Genomic DNA, 13119 nt, shown 5'->3' with positions numbered 1-13119 from the left:
GCTTCCTCTAGCCCTAGCAGCCATCAGCATTTCTCCTTGGAAGTTTCTCAAAATGCACACAACCAAAACCTGAACACTGTGTCATAGTGGAGAAAGTATTTGCTTGAAAAAAATGTTCTACTTTCAGAACTGATTTTTCAATTATGGCTTTTTGGATACATTAAAGGAAGCAAGGCTGGGATAAAACCAGGCTTTTATCCCATAAGTTCCCCCAATCTTTACCATTTCTGTGCAGCTTTAAGCCTCCAAAGACTCAAACATTGCCTCTCCTCTCCTTCCCACTAAACCCTCAGGACCTCAAGCTGTCCTGCATCTCTGTCCCCTTGCATGATGGTTGACCCCCAGGCAAGGATGTCCAGTGACCCTGCACTGCCCAGGCTGAGTGGCCACCATGGGCCTCTAGCCCTGCTTCATCCTCTGTAAAATTATATTTTTGGGCATTGAATTTGCAGTTCTGAGAAGGGACTGGTGTTTTGGCTTACTGCTGGCTCAGGGCCCTCTGCACTTAGCCACACATTCCAGGAGCCACACTCCAGGGGGGCAGCCCCTGCCCCTCTGTGCTCTGCCTAGCAGATCCCAGCTGGAATGGCTGCCCTCTGTATGGGGTTGGAAGATGCTTTGGCAGTGTGGGAGCTCAGGATGTGTCTGTCAGCTCTGAGGAGGCTTTAAAACAGCCTGACACAGATGCAGCACTGGGGATTTCTGGCCAGCGTGCAGCCCTGCTTGGATTTGGGATTCCCAAACAAATGCCCATCTCCTTGGTGACTCAGAGTTTCTCTATTTTCCCACCCATTTTCCCATCTCCAGAGTCCCTTCCAAGAAAACACAAGGAGGCAAGATCAGATTTTTCAGCCTAAAAAAATCCTGCCTGAAACTTCCTCACTTTTCTCTTGTCCTGTATTGAATCAATGTACTGGAACCTGTGCCCATGGCCACACACCTCACTGTGGCACAGCCCCCAAGCCCCCTGCTCCTGCCTTTTTAGGAGGGGCTGGCATTTTCACAGCCCTATGGTCCTAACCTCTTGCAGGCTGACTCATATGTACTGTCTGGCTAATTTTAGTCTGGGCTGGGGAGCTGGGAAGGGGAAAAGTGAGTAGCTGTGAAATTAATTTAATTACCTAAGCTGCAATGGATTTCTTGCAGCTGCCCTGGGTAGTGCCTCATCCCTGTCACTCAGGATGTCCTGCCTTAGATGCTGGTACCCAGCCTGTGTAGAGGTCCATGGTTTGGTTTTGGCTCAAATCTTTCCTAGGGTTGTTGGCCAGGGACATCAGCCCAAGGGAGGGACTCCTCCTCCCCTCTCCACAGACAGATGGGGCACAGAGATGCTGTGGGGGAAGGAGTGGGACCTATGACAGTCTTTTTCCTTGCATGTCTCTGCTCCAGCTCGGAACGTGGAGCTGTGCACTGGCTTTGCTGACGGTGAGCAGGCCAGCTTGCCAGCAGGCTGAGCCAGAGCCCAGCTGTAATGACTAATAATAACAATAATAATGTTTGTAATGCTAATTACTACTGCAGAGCTGCTTTGGGCATGGCCAGCCGGAGCCACGGACCAGCAAGGCTGCCTGGCCCATAGGATTTGATGCCAGTGGATCTTGTGTAGGGCAGGCTGAGGTGTGACATGGCTGTGGGGCTTGGGGGAATGGGACTGAAGCTGCAGCCCCTTCCTCTGGTGCAGCTTTTGGTGGGGCCTGTGGGGGCTGTCACAGGGGTGGGGTCCAGCCTGGGTGGAACAGGAGGTAGGGGGCAAGGTATGAGAGAGGACCGGGTCTGGTGTGTGGTAATGGCCAGCCCAGTCCGCTGCTCCTGGCACGGGACAGCTTGGCGGCTCTAAAGGAAAATTGCTTTTCTTGCTTGTGGGCTCCGGTTTCAAGCTGGGCTGGGAGTGAAAGTGTTGGATGCTGCCGTGGAAATAGCTGGAGTTGCCCTCTGGTCTGCTGCTGGAGGTGGCTGGCAGAGGTGGGCCGCAGAGGGCAGGGAGCACAGGGCATTGTCATCAGTCCCGTGTGAGTCAGCGCAGGCTGGGCAGTGTCACTGGCTCTATTTTTAGGGGCTGTGGAGGAGCAGGGAGCAGGACGTGTTCTCTGTGGCATCCTGGGTGGGAGGGACGCTGACTCAGAGCAGGGTGAAGGGGCTGAGGTAGGCAAAGGGATCGTGGTCCCATGTTCCAGTCCTCTCAGGGAACGAGGTGACTCCCCTCCCCATGTCCTGGCTGGGGTCTTCAGCATTCTTGAAGCAACTTCAAGGTCTTGAGTGAGCCAGATGTGTTTTTGCACAGCCCCTGGTGGAAGAGGTAGGGAGAAATGTTCAGCTGGAGGAGGTCAGCTCAAGCACCTTCACTGGTGTGCAATGTGGGTCCTGGGAAGGGTGTGGTCCCTTTCCCATGCAAGCTGTAGGCTCATCTGTTTTCACTTCTCTCTTTCTGCAGAGCCCAGGAGCTATGTGGAGTCAGTGGTTGGCTGGGGTCCGACAGGCAGGGGAGGGACGCTGCCTGCTGCCCAGCCCACTGCCCAGCCCGCTGCCCAGCCTGCTGCCCAGCCCGCAGGCCCAGAGGTGCCAACCAGGAATGGCACTTTCTCCAACTCCTTCATCGCCCCCAGCCCTGTCTCCACCAGCAGCCCTATTCACAGCATGGATGGGTAAGGCAGTGGGAGCAGGTCCCAGGGGCTGGTGGGGCTGGGGCTGAGCCCTGCCTGGTGCACAGGCTTAGAATCACAGAGTCACAGAATCATTAGGGCTGGAAAAGACATCCAAGATCCTCACAGAGTCCAGCCTTTGACTGAACACCACCAAGCCAACTAAATCAGAGCACTAAGTGCCATGTTCAGTTGTTTCTTGAACATCTCCAGGGATGGTGCTTGTTCCCACATGGAAACTGCCTTTGCAAAGACCTGCATCTCTCCGTGCAGGGTTTGGGTATCCTAGTCAGCTGTACACTTTGGTGTCTTGAGAACACAAATCTGGGTCACTGCTGGTTACTTGGTGGTTACTGGACATCAGAAACCTCTCACCTGGCCCCTGGAGTTGGAAGAGAGATGGGTTGTGCTAACCCCTAGCCCTGCATTAGGCTGAGCATACGTCCTCTGGGGTGAGATGGAGCCATTGTCCCTGTCCCTTGTCTACCCTGCCCACGAGCTGTTCTGCAACCACACAGGCTGGCAGGGCAGAATAAATCAGGGGTTTGCTGGGAGCAGAGCTGGAAAAAGGCTCTGTTCCCCAGAGAGTCATATTTTGAGATGGAACTGCGATTCATGGTGCAGCTAAAGCTGCCTCTAGTTGCTTCCGTGAAGCTGGCTGGACCCATCCCACAGTTGCCTCTGAACAACCAAGTAGCTGACTGGCTCCGTGCCTCAGTTTCCCTGTGGGCCACATGCAGGAAGGTGCCAGTACCAATCAGCATCAGAAATAAGCAGTGGAACTGAATTCTACCTTTCTTCATCTCTCCCTAGGGCCTCCCTCCGCAGCTACCCATCGGAAGGCAGCCCCCATGGCACGGTTACACCTCCCCATGCCTCAGCTGAGCCCTTGTACCGCTCGCCTGTTGGCTCACAGATGCCCTCTGCTCACAGCAGCTACCAAAACTCGTCTCCATCTTCATTTGCAATGGTCCAAGGAGGGGTCCCGGGCTCGGCATACAGCAGCCCTGACTACCCTGATGGCCGAGCGGGCCTGCAGCCAGAACCCCAAGCTCGGCCACAGCCACAGGTCAATGTGGTGGGGGTCCACACCCTGCCAGGGAGCCCCCGCAGCCTGCACCGGACAGTGGCTACAAATACACCGCCCAGCCCTGGCTTCGGGCGAAGAGCCATCAACCCCAGCATGAGCGCTGCTCCTGGCAGCCCCGGGCTGGGCAGGCATGCTGTGATTGCCCATGGCAACCTGGTGGCCCCACCAGGCAGCCCCAGCCTGTCCAGGCATCAAGCAGCAGTGGCCACATCCCCTGGCAGTCCCCTGTATGGCTACTCCAGCCCAGAGGAAAGGCACCTGACCCTGTCTCGGCAGAGCAGCTCCTCTGGCTACCAGCCTCCCTCCACGCCGTCCTTCCCCGTGTCCCCGGCGTACTACCCCGGCACGAGCACGCCGCACTCCTCCTCCCCGGACTCGGCTGCCTACCGCCAGGGCAGCCCCACCTCGCAGCCTGCTCTGCCTGAGAAGCGCCGCATGTCAGCTGGGGACCGCTCCAACAGCCTCCCCAACTATGCCACTGTCAATGGCAAGGTGTCCTCACCCCTCTCCAGCGGCATGTCCAGCCCCAGCGGCGGGAGCGCCGTCGCCTTCTCCCACACTCTGCCGGACTTCTCCAAGTTCTCCATGCCAGGTAAGGGATGCTCTTGGAGGTTCCTGCGCCCCCCTGCCCTACTCAGGGCTTTCCCCTCCTCCTCCTTGTTCGCTGTCAGGAAAGGGATTGCAGCCATGTCCTGATTTACCCCTCCTGTCCATCCGCAAAGCAAAGGCACCGCTGGGGCTGGGGCCATTTCCTGCGCTTTCTGACAAATCCAAACAGGAAAAACACCGACTAGCATCTCTGGCATAAACAGCTTCCAGAGATGTGTCTGAGGAGATCAAAGCTCCTGGAGGCAATTTTTCTCTGCCGTGGGGATGCACTGACCTCTTGGCCCCATTCCCAAAGGGCTTTACCCCACTGGGACCCCGCTGCCTCCTCATTTCCAATGGTGCAGAGCCCCAGGTGCCATCCTGCCTGGTACACTTTTGCCGGCTCTGGTTACAGACACCTTGGTGACGTCAAGATTGGGCTGATAGGAGCAGGGGAATAAAGCTGTGGGGCAGCGGTGGCTCCGGCTGCTGGGCCAGTTTCTCTGCTGAGCAGGCAGCCCTTTGTGGGCACTCTGGCACTTGTCCTGGCCCTGTGACTCCCGTGGCCAAGGACCTTTCCCAGGGGGGAAGCATGAGCAATTAAAACCTGTAACAACTAACAAGCAGCTTGGAGAGGGGAGTGAGCCCCCTGCCTCTCCGAAGGTGACCAGATTGCTGAGGGCTGATAACATGTCTCCAGCAGAGATGCTATCCAATCCTCTTGGTTGTTGGCCTGATTGTTTTTGGAAAGCAGGTAGTTGTAAATGCTGCCTGAGTAAATGACAGCTTCACAGCCAGAGGACCAGCTCCCGTTGGGGCTGTGCCCCTGGTGGGCCCTGAACAAGGCACAGTCAGGCTGGGGCTGCTTTGCCTAGGGTAGATTGACCTGTCCAGTTCCTCTTCACAGGGCAAAGATAATGGAAGACATTTATTTTTATGAAGTGTGATCCAAATCTTGAACATTAGAGAGCAGTGAAGGTCCTCTGAAGTCAGGATCTCTCCAGCACCTCCAGACATACCTCTTTCCTCCAACAATTTTTATTTCACCTGGCCAGCTTCTTTTAAATAAAGAATTCCCATTTTGTCTCTGGCTGTTTGCCATAGGGGCTCATCTGACACACAGCCCTTTGAGGCCCCTTGAGCTTGGATTTAGCTTTGGATGCCCAGCAGCCCCATAAGCTCCAGGTAGTGATCAGCCTGTCTGATTATGGGAAACTGGGCTGAGGTTAGTGCAGTCGTCTGGATCTGAAAGGAGGTGGACGTATTAATGCTTTGGCTGGATGTAGAGTTTCAGATACAGCATCTTTTAACTTTTTTCCTGTCTTTTCTTCCCTTTCCTGCAGACATCAGTCCTGAGACTCGTGCCAATGTCAAGTTTGTGCAGGATACTTCCAAGTACTGGTACAAACCAGACATCTCCAGGGAACAGGGTAAGTAGATGACACAGGGTTGGGAGTTGGGATGTATCAGGAATCACAGGGATTACCAAGGATTTCCTTTATGGATTGGGTTGAGAGTGAAGGTGAATGATGACTGCTCAGGCTGCTGCAGATGTGGGGTTGAAGCCCCATTCAGCTGCAGGTTTGTGTGATGTGGGCTCTTCAAACCTTCCTCTTGGTAGAAGAGCTCCAGTCCCTGCAGTGTGCTGTGGATCTGTGTTTGCAGTTCAGGGTGCAAAATGCCTGGATCTTGAGCTAATAATGCTCAGAGGTGTCTTGGAAACATGGCTAAAAAGAGTGGGGAGAACAAGGAGGCAGCAGGATGCCTTCAGGGGCATGGTCCCAGCATTTGGGTGTTCGCTCCTGCTTGCTCTCCAGTACTTGGTTGCTCAGACATAGGCAGGATGGGAACTGGAGATGCCCACACAAGGGCAGTGGAGGTGGGGGGAGATGAGCCTGAGCCGGGCAACCCACTCAGCCATGCAGGAGGCACGGTAACATTGTGGTGCCTGGCTATGAGATACGGAGCTGGGCCACCCCGTCCAACTGACACCTGCTGGTGTCTTCAGGGTATGTTGGTTCTCACCATGCCTATCTGAGCTCTGCCATTCTCTCCTGCAGCCATTGCCCTGCTGAAGGACAGGGAGCCGGGGGCTTTCATCATCCGAGACAGCCACTCCTTCCGGGGAGCCTATGGCCTCGCCATGAAAGTTGCTTCTCCGCCTCCCACGGTCATGCAGCAGAACAAGAAAGGTATTGTGTGCCCTTCTCCTTCCCACGCCGAGATGCTTTCCATCGTTCAGCCAGGGCGAGCGGGCAGCTGGGGCTGCTGAGCCAGTCGTGCCCTTGGGTATGTGCTGATGTGGCGGGATCCCTGCCTCCCAGGGCACAGGGAAGCACCAGACATCCTCTGCCCTGAGCTGTGGAGGGCTCAGGAGCACCTACATCTTGGACTTCATTATAATGAAATGGGTACAGCCTCTCCAGCCCACCAGCACTGTGGGGCAGCTTGGCTTGGGGTTGACTGTGTGCAAAGGGACAGATTTGAGGAGGGTGTGTGTACTGTTAGGGACCCATCTCTTGAGCTGGAGCACTGGTTCCTTAATGGTACTGCATAGTAATAGGAGGAGGGTGGCTCTGGTGTGAGAACCTCTCATCTCTTCCCAGGAGACTTGACCAATGAGTTGGTGAGGCACTTCCTCATCGAGACAAGCTCACGAGGTGTGAAACTAAAAGGATGTCCCAACGAGCCTAATTTTGGTAAGTGCCCCCAGCGTGCTTTCCACATGTGGGGTTGGACTGGGAGAGCCTTGCCTACTGTCAAAGCAGAACTGTTTGGGAGAGCCTGTTACTGCCTCTTGTCCCTGTGTAACTCAATGCTGTGGGCTTGTGGAGCCTCTGTGTTCATGCACACTCATGAGAGCACACAAACGTGCCTGTATGCATAGGTACATACCTTTCTACACACACATGTAGAACAGCTGATGCTGCTGGGAGGGTGGAGGGCAGGGCTTCCCCTTGTTCCATTTATTCCATGACTAGTGTTGTCTGAGGAGCTGCATGAAGACCTCCGCTGCATTTTTTGCTCCTAAAGTGGCCCTGGCACCTCTGTCCCCTCCCTGATACGTCTGTGGAGGGCTACATGGTGGTTTCAGTGAGAGGAACTGCCACATGTGGCATTAGGACCATTAGTGAAGAAACCCACCTAAAAGCCTGTTTCCATCCCCCCAGAGCAGTGGTGACCTAATCAGGGAAAGCTGGAGTTTCTTGTTCCTTTCCTTGGTTAATGGTTATCACACTTTGGATTGTGCGGTTCCATAGCTCAATGATTTTGCAAAAGGATCATTGTATTAACCCAGCAGGTGCAAACAATTCTTCATCTGGCAACACTGGCCCTGTGCTGACCATCTTCCCTCTCTCCCCAGGCTGTCTCTCAGCGCTGGTGTACCAGCACTCCATCACACCCTTGGCCCTGCCCTGCAAGCTGGTCATTCCTGACCGAGGTAAGAGCATTGCATCTGTCCTCACAGCCTGCAGGGAGGGGGTAGATTTCCAAGCAGGGAGCACCAGTAACCATCCCATGTCTCCTAGATCCCATGGAGGAAAAGAAAGACTCTGCGTCAGCCACCAATTCAGCCACAGACCTCCTCAAACAGGGTGCCGGTGAGTTGAGAGGGGTTGTCATGGGGTGAACTTGGCTTGGGAGAGCTGCTTGACTCCATGTCTGCTGTCTCCCTTTCCAGCCTGCAATGTCCTCTTCATCAACTCAGTGGAGATGGAATCTCTGACGGGCCCCCAGGCCATCTCGAAGGCTGTTGCTGAGACGCTGGTGGCTGACCCCACGCCCACAGCTACCATTGTTCACTTCAAAGTCTCCGCACAAGGCATCACCTTAACGGACAACCAGAGGAAGTAAGAGCCTCCATGGCCACATCTCTGGCCAAAAGCCACTGTTGGCTCATTCCCAAAGCCCACAGGGCTGTGATTCAGGAAGTGTGTTGGTGAAGGATGTCCCTGGGATGGCATCAACCTGGTCATGGACATGGCTGGGCTTTGTCCTTGACTCTTGGAGCAGCCTATGGGAAACCTATGGCAATGTCCTCTGGGCTGGTGGAGCTGGGTTGTGGTGGGACAGTGGTGGAGCTTGCCTGGCCCTGATATTCCCCTTTTTGTGTTTCAGGTTGTTCTTCCGAAGACACTACCCCCTCAATACTGTCACCTTCTGTGACTTGGACCCCCAGGAACGAAAGTGAGTGTCCCAACCTGGGGGGAGTGCATGACCCCCAGCCCTTTCACTCCTCTAGGCTCCTGGGATGCTTGGAGCAGGGTCTTTGCTTGCTCTCTCGTCTGCTCTTGCAAAGAGAGAATGCAAGGTCTCCTTGGATAACTGTGGTGCAGTGCCAGCTTCTTCTGGTGACTTTTTGGTGTCTCCAAGCACCTTCATGCTGAGGGAGAGGTGCATCATTTTTCCATAAAGCCAAGCCTGTGCAAAGCCAGGCTGGCCTTCCAGGATTGATGTGGTGGCCCCCATCATTGCCCTGTCTCTCTGTGGGGTGCAGGAGGGACCATCTCTCACATCTTCTCTTCTCCTTGCAGGTGGACTAAAACTGATGGCAGTGGCCCAGCCAAGTAAGTAGTTTCTGTGCTTCCCAGCAGATTCCTCCCAGATGCTGTGGAGGTGGCTTCTGCCTGTATTTGGGCATTGGCTGGGACATGCCCTGTGCAGGGCATCCTGGCTGTGTTTGAGGTGGGCTCAGCTCCTCACTGCAGGAGTGTTTCACCCAAGCATGAGATCATAGTCTTGGGAACTCTGGATGCTTCTTTTAGCCTCAGATTCCTGGTTAGAGCAGGTGTGGCTCTTGCTGAACTGACCAAACTGGAAGCTCTCCCAACATTGGGAAAGTTGGGGAGTCATTGGGAACCAGCTTATGGAGCAGAGCTGGGGTTATGCTGATGGCATGTGAGCTCCTGGTCATCTCTTCCCTTTCTTCCTGTCCTGATCCATGGGAGCACAGAGCTGTTGGCTGAGCCCATTTGCAGGGGCCAGCTCCCACTAATTTTAGCAATTGTGTGAGCGAAGGGGTTTTTATTAGGATGTCCAGCTGCTGGGATATTTCCCCTCCCCAATTAGAAATGCCATAGCCTGGGCCTGTCTCACATTCTGTTCCCCCTGTATTTATAACTTCAGTTTGCACATTCTAATTAAAAAAAATAAGGGACATTTTATTCATCAGGGGAGAGACAGACAGAAATAACCAGATAGTCTCATTCAGCTTCCGGTGTCCTTGCATGGCCTTCATCTCTTGGAGGGTCTGCCCCAATGGCCAGTGCATCTCACCTCTGGTTTCAAGAGGGCAAACCAAGGCAATGCTGTGCTCATCTGGAAGGTCCTTTCTTTGGGATGGACTTGGGAAGGATGGCAGAGATGTTCAGAGCAAGGGTGGTTGGGTCAAGAAATTATTGAAACGGCCTTCAAAGAAACTGAACAAAGGGAAGAGGAGATGGGCCTTCATGCAGGCTGGTTTGGGATGTATCCCTCTGTGTTGTGAGAGATGGACATTACAGAGGGGAACTGGGACAAAACCATGTTGGAAGAGGGTGGTGCTGCTCCTGCAGGAGCAATATTGAGGCTCTTGCCTTCTCCCCACACAGGCTCTTCGGCTTTGTGGCCAGAAAGCAGGGGAGCACCACAGACAACATCTGCCACCTCTTTGCTGAGCTGGACCCAGACCAGCCAGCTGCAGCCATCGTCAACTTTGTCTCCAGGGTCATGCTTGGCTCCGGCCAGAAGAGATGAGCTGGCACTTGTGGGTGATTCTTGAATTTTGGAGAAGGACTTGGAGCTGATCCGAGAAGGAGTGTGAGGAAGTGCATTGTGGGAGAGGGAAGTGAATTGGGGGGGGGGAAGGGTTGGAATTTTGGAGGAAAACAGCAAACAACAAAAAAACACCAACAAAACCCCTAGAAACTCAACACAAGCCAAACACACACGTAGAGGAACCAAAGCCACGCACCTACGAAGGAGAGCCACAAAGTCACGCCAGAGGGGATGCATGTCCCATTGCAGGGAAGGTGACCAAAGCAAAGGCGGCAGTGAGGGGTGTGTTTCCAGCTTTCAGCATCATGGCCTCAAGTGGTGACATCCATTTGGGACTGAACGTGGGACCATGACTGGTGTTGTCCATCTGGAAAAAAAAAGAGGCAACTGGCAAAACCCATGGAAGAAGCTTCATCCCAGCAGCTCCATCTGCTGTGTGTTTGAACTGACCTGTAGGAGATAGTGGCATGCACTGGGTATATGGGACACCAGAGGAGATGCTCTCGGAAACCTTCCCTTGTCCAGCTGCAGAGGAGGGTCCTCACTGGTCCCTGTGCATCCCCTAAAACCTGCTCACGACCTGGTAACTTGCTGGGGACATGGGGAAATTGGTCCTGAACCTTCTAGTCCCTGGGGAGCTTAGCCATGGGCTGACCTTTGTTGACCCAGAGGCCAGCACCAGTCACAGGTGAGACGCTGTGAGTCCACCCGGAGAGGGGGGTCACGCTGTTTCTCCACTTCCCCAGGGGTTCTTGTGCCCCCCAGCCTGTGAGGAGGTGTGGGGGTTCCTGCCACCCAGCACCTGGGAAAGGTGGATATTCCCCAGGAAACTGGAGGATGCAGAAAGTCGCCTCCTCTCCCATCTTCCCCTTTTCCCTCCCGTCACTAGTCCTCTTTGACAGTTTTCTCCTGCGGCCTGTCACATTCTCTTAACACAAAAAAAAAGCAAAACAGAAAGGAAAGGAATAGTTGTAATAATAATAATGATTATAATAATAGCGGATGCTGGCACAGGTGGGTTCCCTGTGCAAAGCAGCAGACCCGTGGCTACCCCTATCTAGCTCTTCGGAGACACGCAAGCGGTTTTTAAATTGCATGGACATTCAAGTTGCACGAAAGGCAAACGACTACAAGTAACTCAGGCGCTTTTTTTCTCCTTTTGTTTGGAGGCCACGTTAAAAAAACAAAGAAAAAGAAGGAAGAAAATTAAAAAAAAAAAAGAAAGCGGTCTGCAGTGGCTGGGCAGCTTTGGCTCAGTGGGGAGGTAACATGTCCTCTGAGAGCCACCCTGGTTGATACATGTGTACCCTTCTAAACCATCTGGTTCAAGGTTGTGCCCCTGAAATGCACCATAGTTTTGCAGTGATTTCAGTGCTGTTGACTTTTCCCTTAGCTTTGGTAGGTGAGGAGGGCAAGTTGGGTGGAGAGAGGGGCAGAGGGCCTCTGTGCCACTGCAGGGGGAGAGATCATGGTCAGGGTGCAGCAGGTGGAGGTCCCAGCCCTATGGTGCTGGGGAGGGGGCAGAGGATGTTTCGGGTACATGTGCAGGTTTAGGGCAGGGGGAATGGTCCAGCCGGAGCTGCAGGGTCATTGCTGAGCCCTCTGCTGCAAATATTCCCCCTGAGAGCTTTTATGGACAAAGTTTTCAGTGCAAAGTGGCCCAGATAGTCTTTTGGGGACAAAAATTACACACATAGCACTGCAGTCCCCTGGAGAGCTTGTCTCCCATGGACCACCCTTGCCTTGATAGCTATAATATATATACAAGCTATACTGACAAAATACTGTAAGCTAATGAAATTTTAAGGAGGAAAAAAAAGGTTAAATTTACGCTCCAAAAATATTTATTTTTGCCATATCGCTTTCTGCGCATCATATCTCCCCCACTATATCCCCCCCCTTCCCCTGCCCTGGGGAAACACCTGCATGTTAAAAGAAAATCCAGAGCAAGGCAAAATACAGATGGGGGAAGAGGTGGGGGCCCCAGAGTGGGGTGGCTGCGTGTGAGCAGTGCGTGTGTGCGGGGTGTGTGTGTGTGGGGGGGGGGGAGTGAGCGGCGTGCGCGGCCGCACAGGCTGCCAGGACCACGGGCTCTGCTGATGGACTGAAGTGTGAAAGGAGGGGTAGCGAGGAGCTGATTGTGAGATGGTGGTGGGACAGGAGGTTCTGGGAGGGCATTCCCCCTCCCTGGCTCCCTGGCTGCACGGATGCAGAGATCTTCTAATTTTTGACATTTCCAAAAAGTGATTCCCTCCTTCTGCGAAATTCAAGCGAGACAAGAGATGATCTCACCCGTAATCTCCTCACCCTGCCATTCACCCATCAGAGAAAACACTGTGTTTATAGATATATAAAGATATATTTTTGAAAGCCTCTATTTTTCAGACTTGGTTTTCTCACTGCTAAGAAAAGAGATTATAATAATGTAATTTTATTTTAATCTGCTGCCTTGGAAACTGGTGCTTGGAACTCCTATTTCTCTTTTTCTCCCCATACAAATGAAGCAGATCTAAGCACCCCAGAGACGTTGCATAGAAGCCAACCCCAGCAGCTACCTGCCAATAGCATCACACTTGCTTCGGGCCCTGAGCCTCTCCCGGCTTCCCCACTAATCCACTAGCTGAAAATTTAGACTGTATCCAAATCTCAAACACTAACAAAATCATCTGATGATTGTATTATTTTTTAACACACAGCTAATCACCGTCCAATGATGTAGCCGGGTGTTTATCAGCTCCCTTTAAAGGCACTTTTTTTCCCTTTAACTCCCTTTTTAAAGAAGGTTTTAAGGTGTAGCAACCCTTTCTGTCCCCAGGAGAGACCATCAGCAGCATTTAGGATTGCCCACGTCCTGGGGCTGGTGGGGACCTAGTGTTGATATTTTTTCCTTATGAAAGGGACAGAAAATACTCTTTGGGTTTTTTTTCCTTTTTTTTTTTTTTTTTAAGTTCAGTCATGCTATTTGAGATTCGAGCTTGCACGAGTTAAGCCCAGCATATGTTTCATTGTAATCACACTGCCGTTGTCAGCAGCCGGATGGTATCT

The 13119-nt window shown here is 53.2% G+C and overlaps 1 protein-coding gene across 1 annotated transcript in view; it reads left to right on the top strand.

Moving 5' to 3' along the window:
• The window catches only part of TNS1 (tensin 1), a 63940-nt gene extending 51921 nt beyond the window's left edge, over nt 1-12019 (top strand). Inside the window, exons 24-34 of the mRNA XM_031057858.1 lie at nt 2432-2642; nt 3453-4321; nt 5661-5747; nt 6378-6509; nt 6924-7016; nt 7682-7759; nt 7848-7919; nt 8000-8168; nt 8437-8505; nt 8853-8885; nt 9909-12019. Of these exons, the coding sequence (XP_030913718.1) occupies nt 2432-2642; nt 3453-4321; nt 5661-5747; nt 6378-6509; nt 6924-7016; nt 7682-7759; nt 7848-7919; nt 8000-8168; nt 8437-8505; nt 8853-8885; nt 9909-10053 (1958 nt within the window). The 3' untranslated portion in view covers nt 10054-12019. The remainder of the gene's footprint in view (nt 1-2431; nt 2643-3452; nt 4322-5660; nt 5748-6377; nt 6510-6923; nt 7017-7681; nt 7760-7847; nt 7920-7999; nt 8169-8436; nt 8506-8852; nt 8886-9908) is intronic.
• The last annotated feature ends 1100 nt before the right edge of the window (nt 12020-13119 follow it).

This window comes from Geospiza fortis, unplaced genomic scaffold (genome assembly GCF_000277835.1).
Source record: "Geospiza fortis unplaced genomic scaffold, GeoFor_1.0 scaffold112, whole genome shotgun sequence".
NCBI lineage: Eukaryota > Metazoa > Chordata > Aves > Passeriformes > Thraupidae > Geospiza > Geospiza fortis.
The sequence above is the reverse complement of the archived record's forward strand: the minus strand, read 5'-3'. Positions and strand labels throughout refer to the sequence as shown.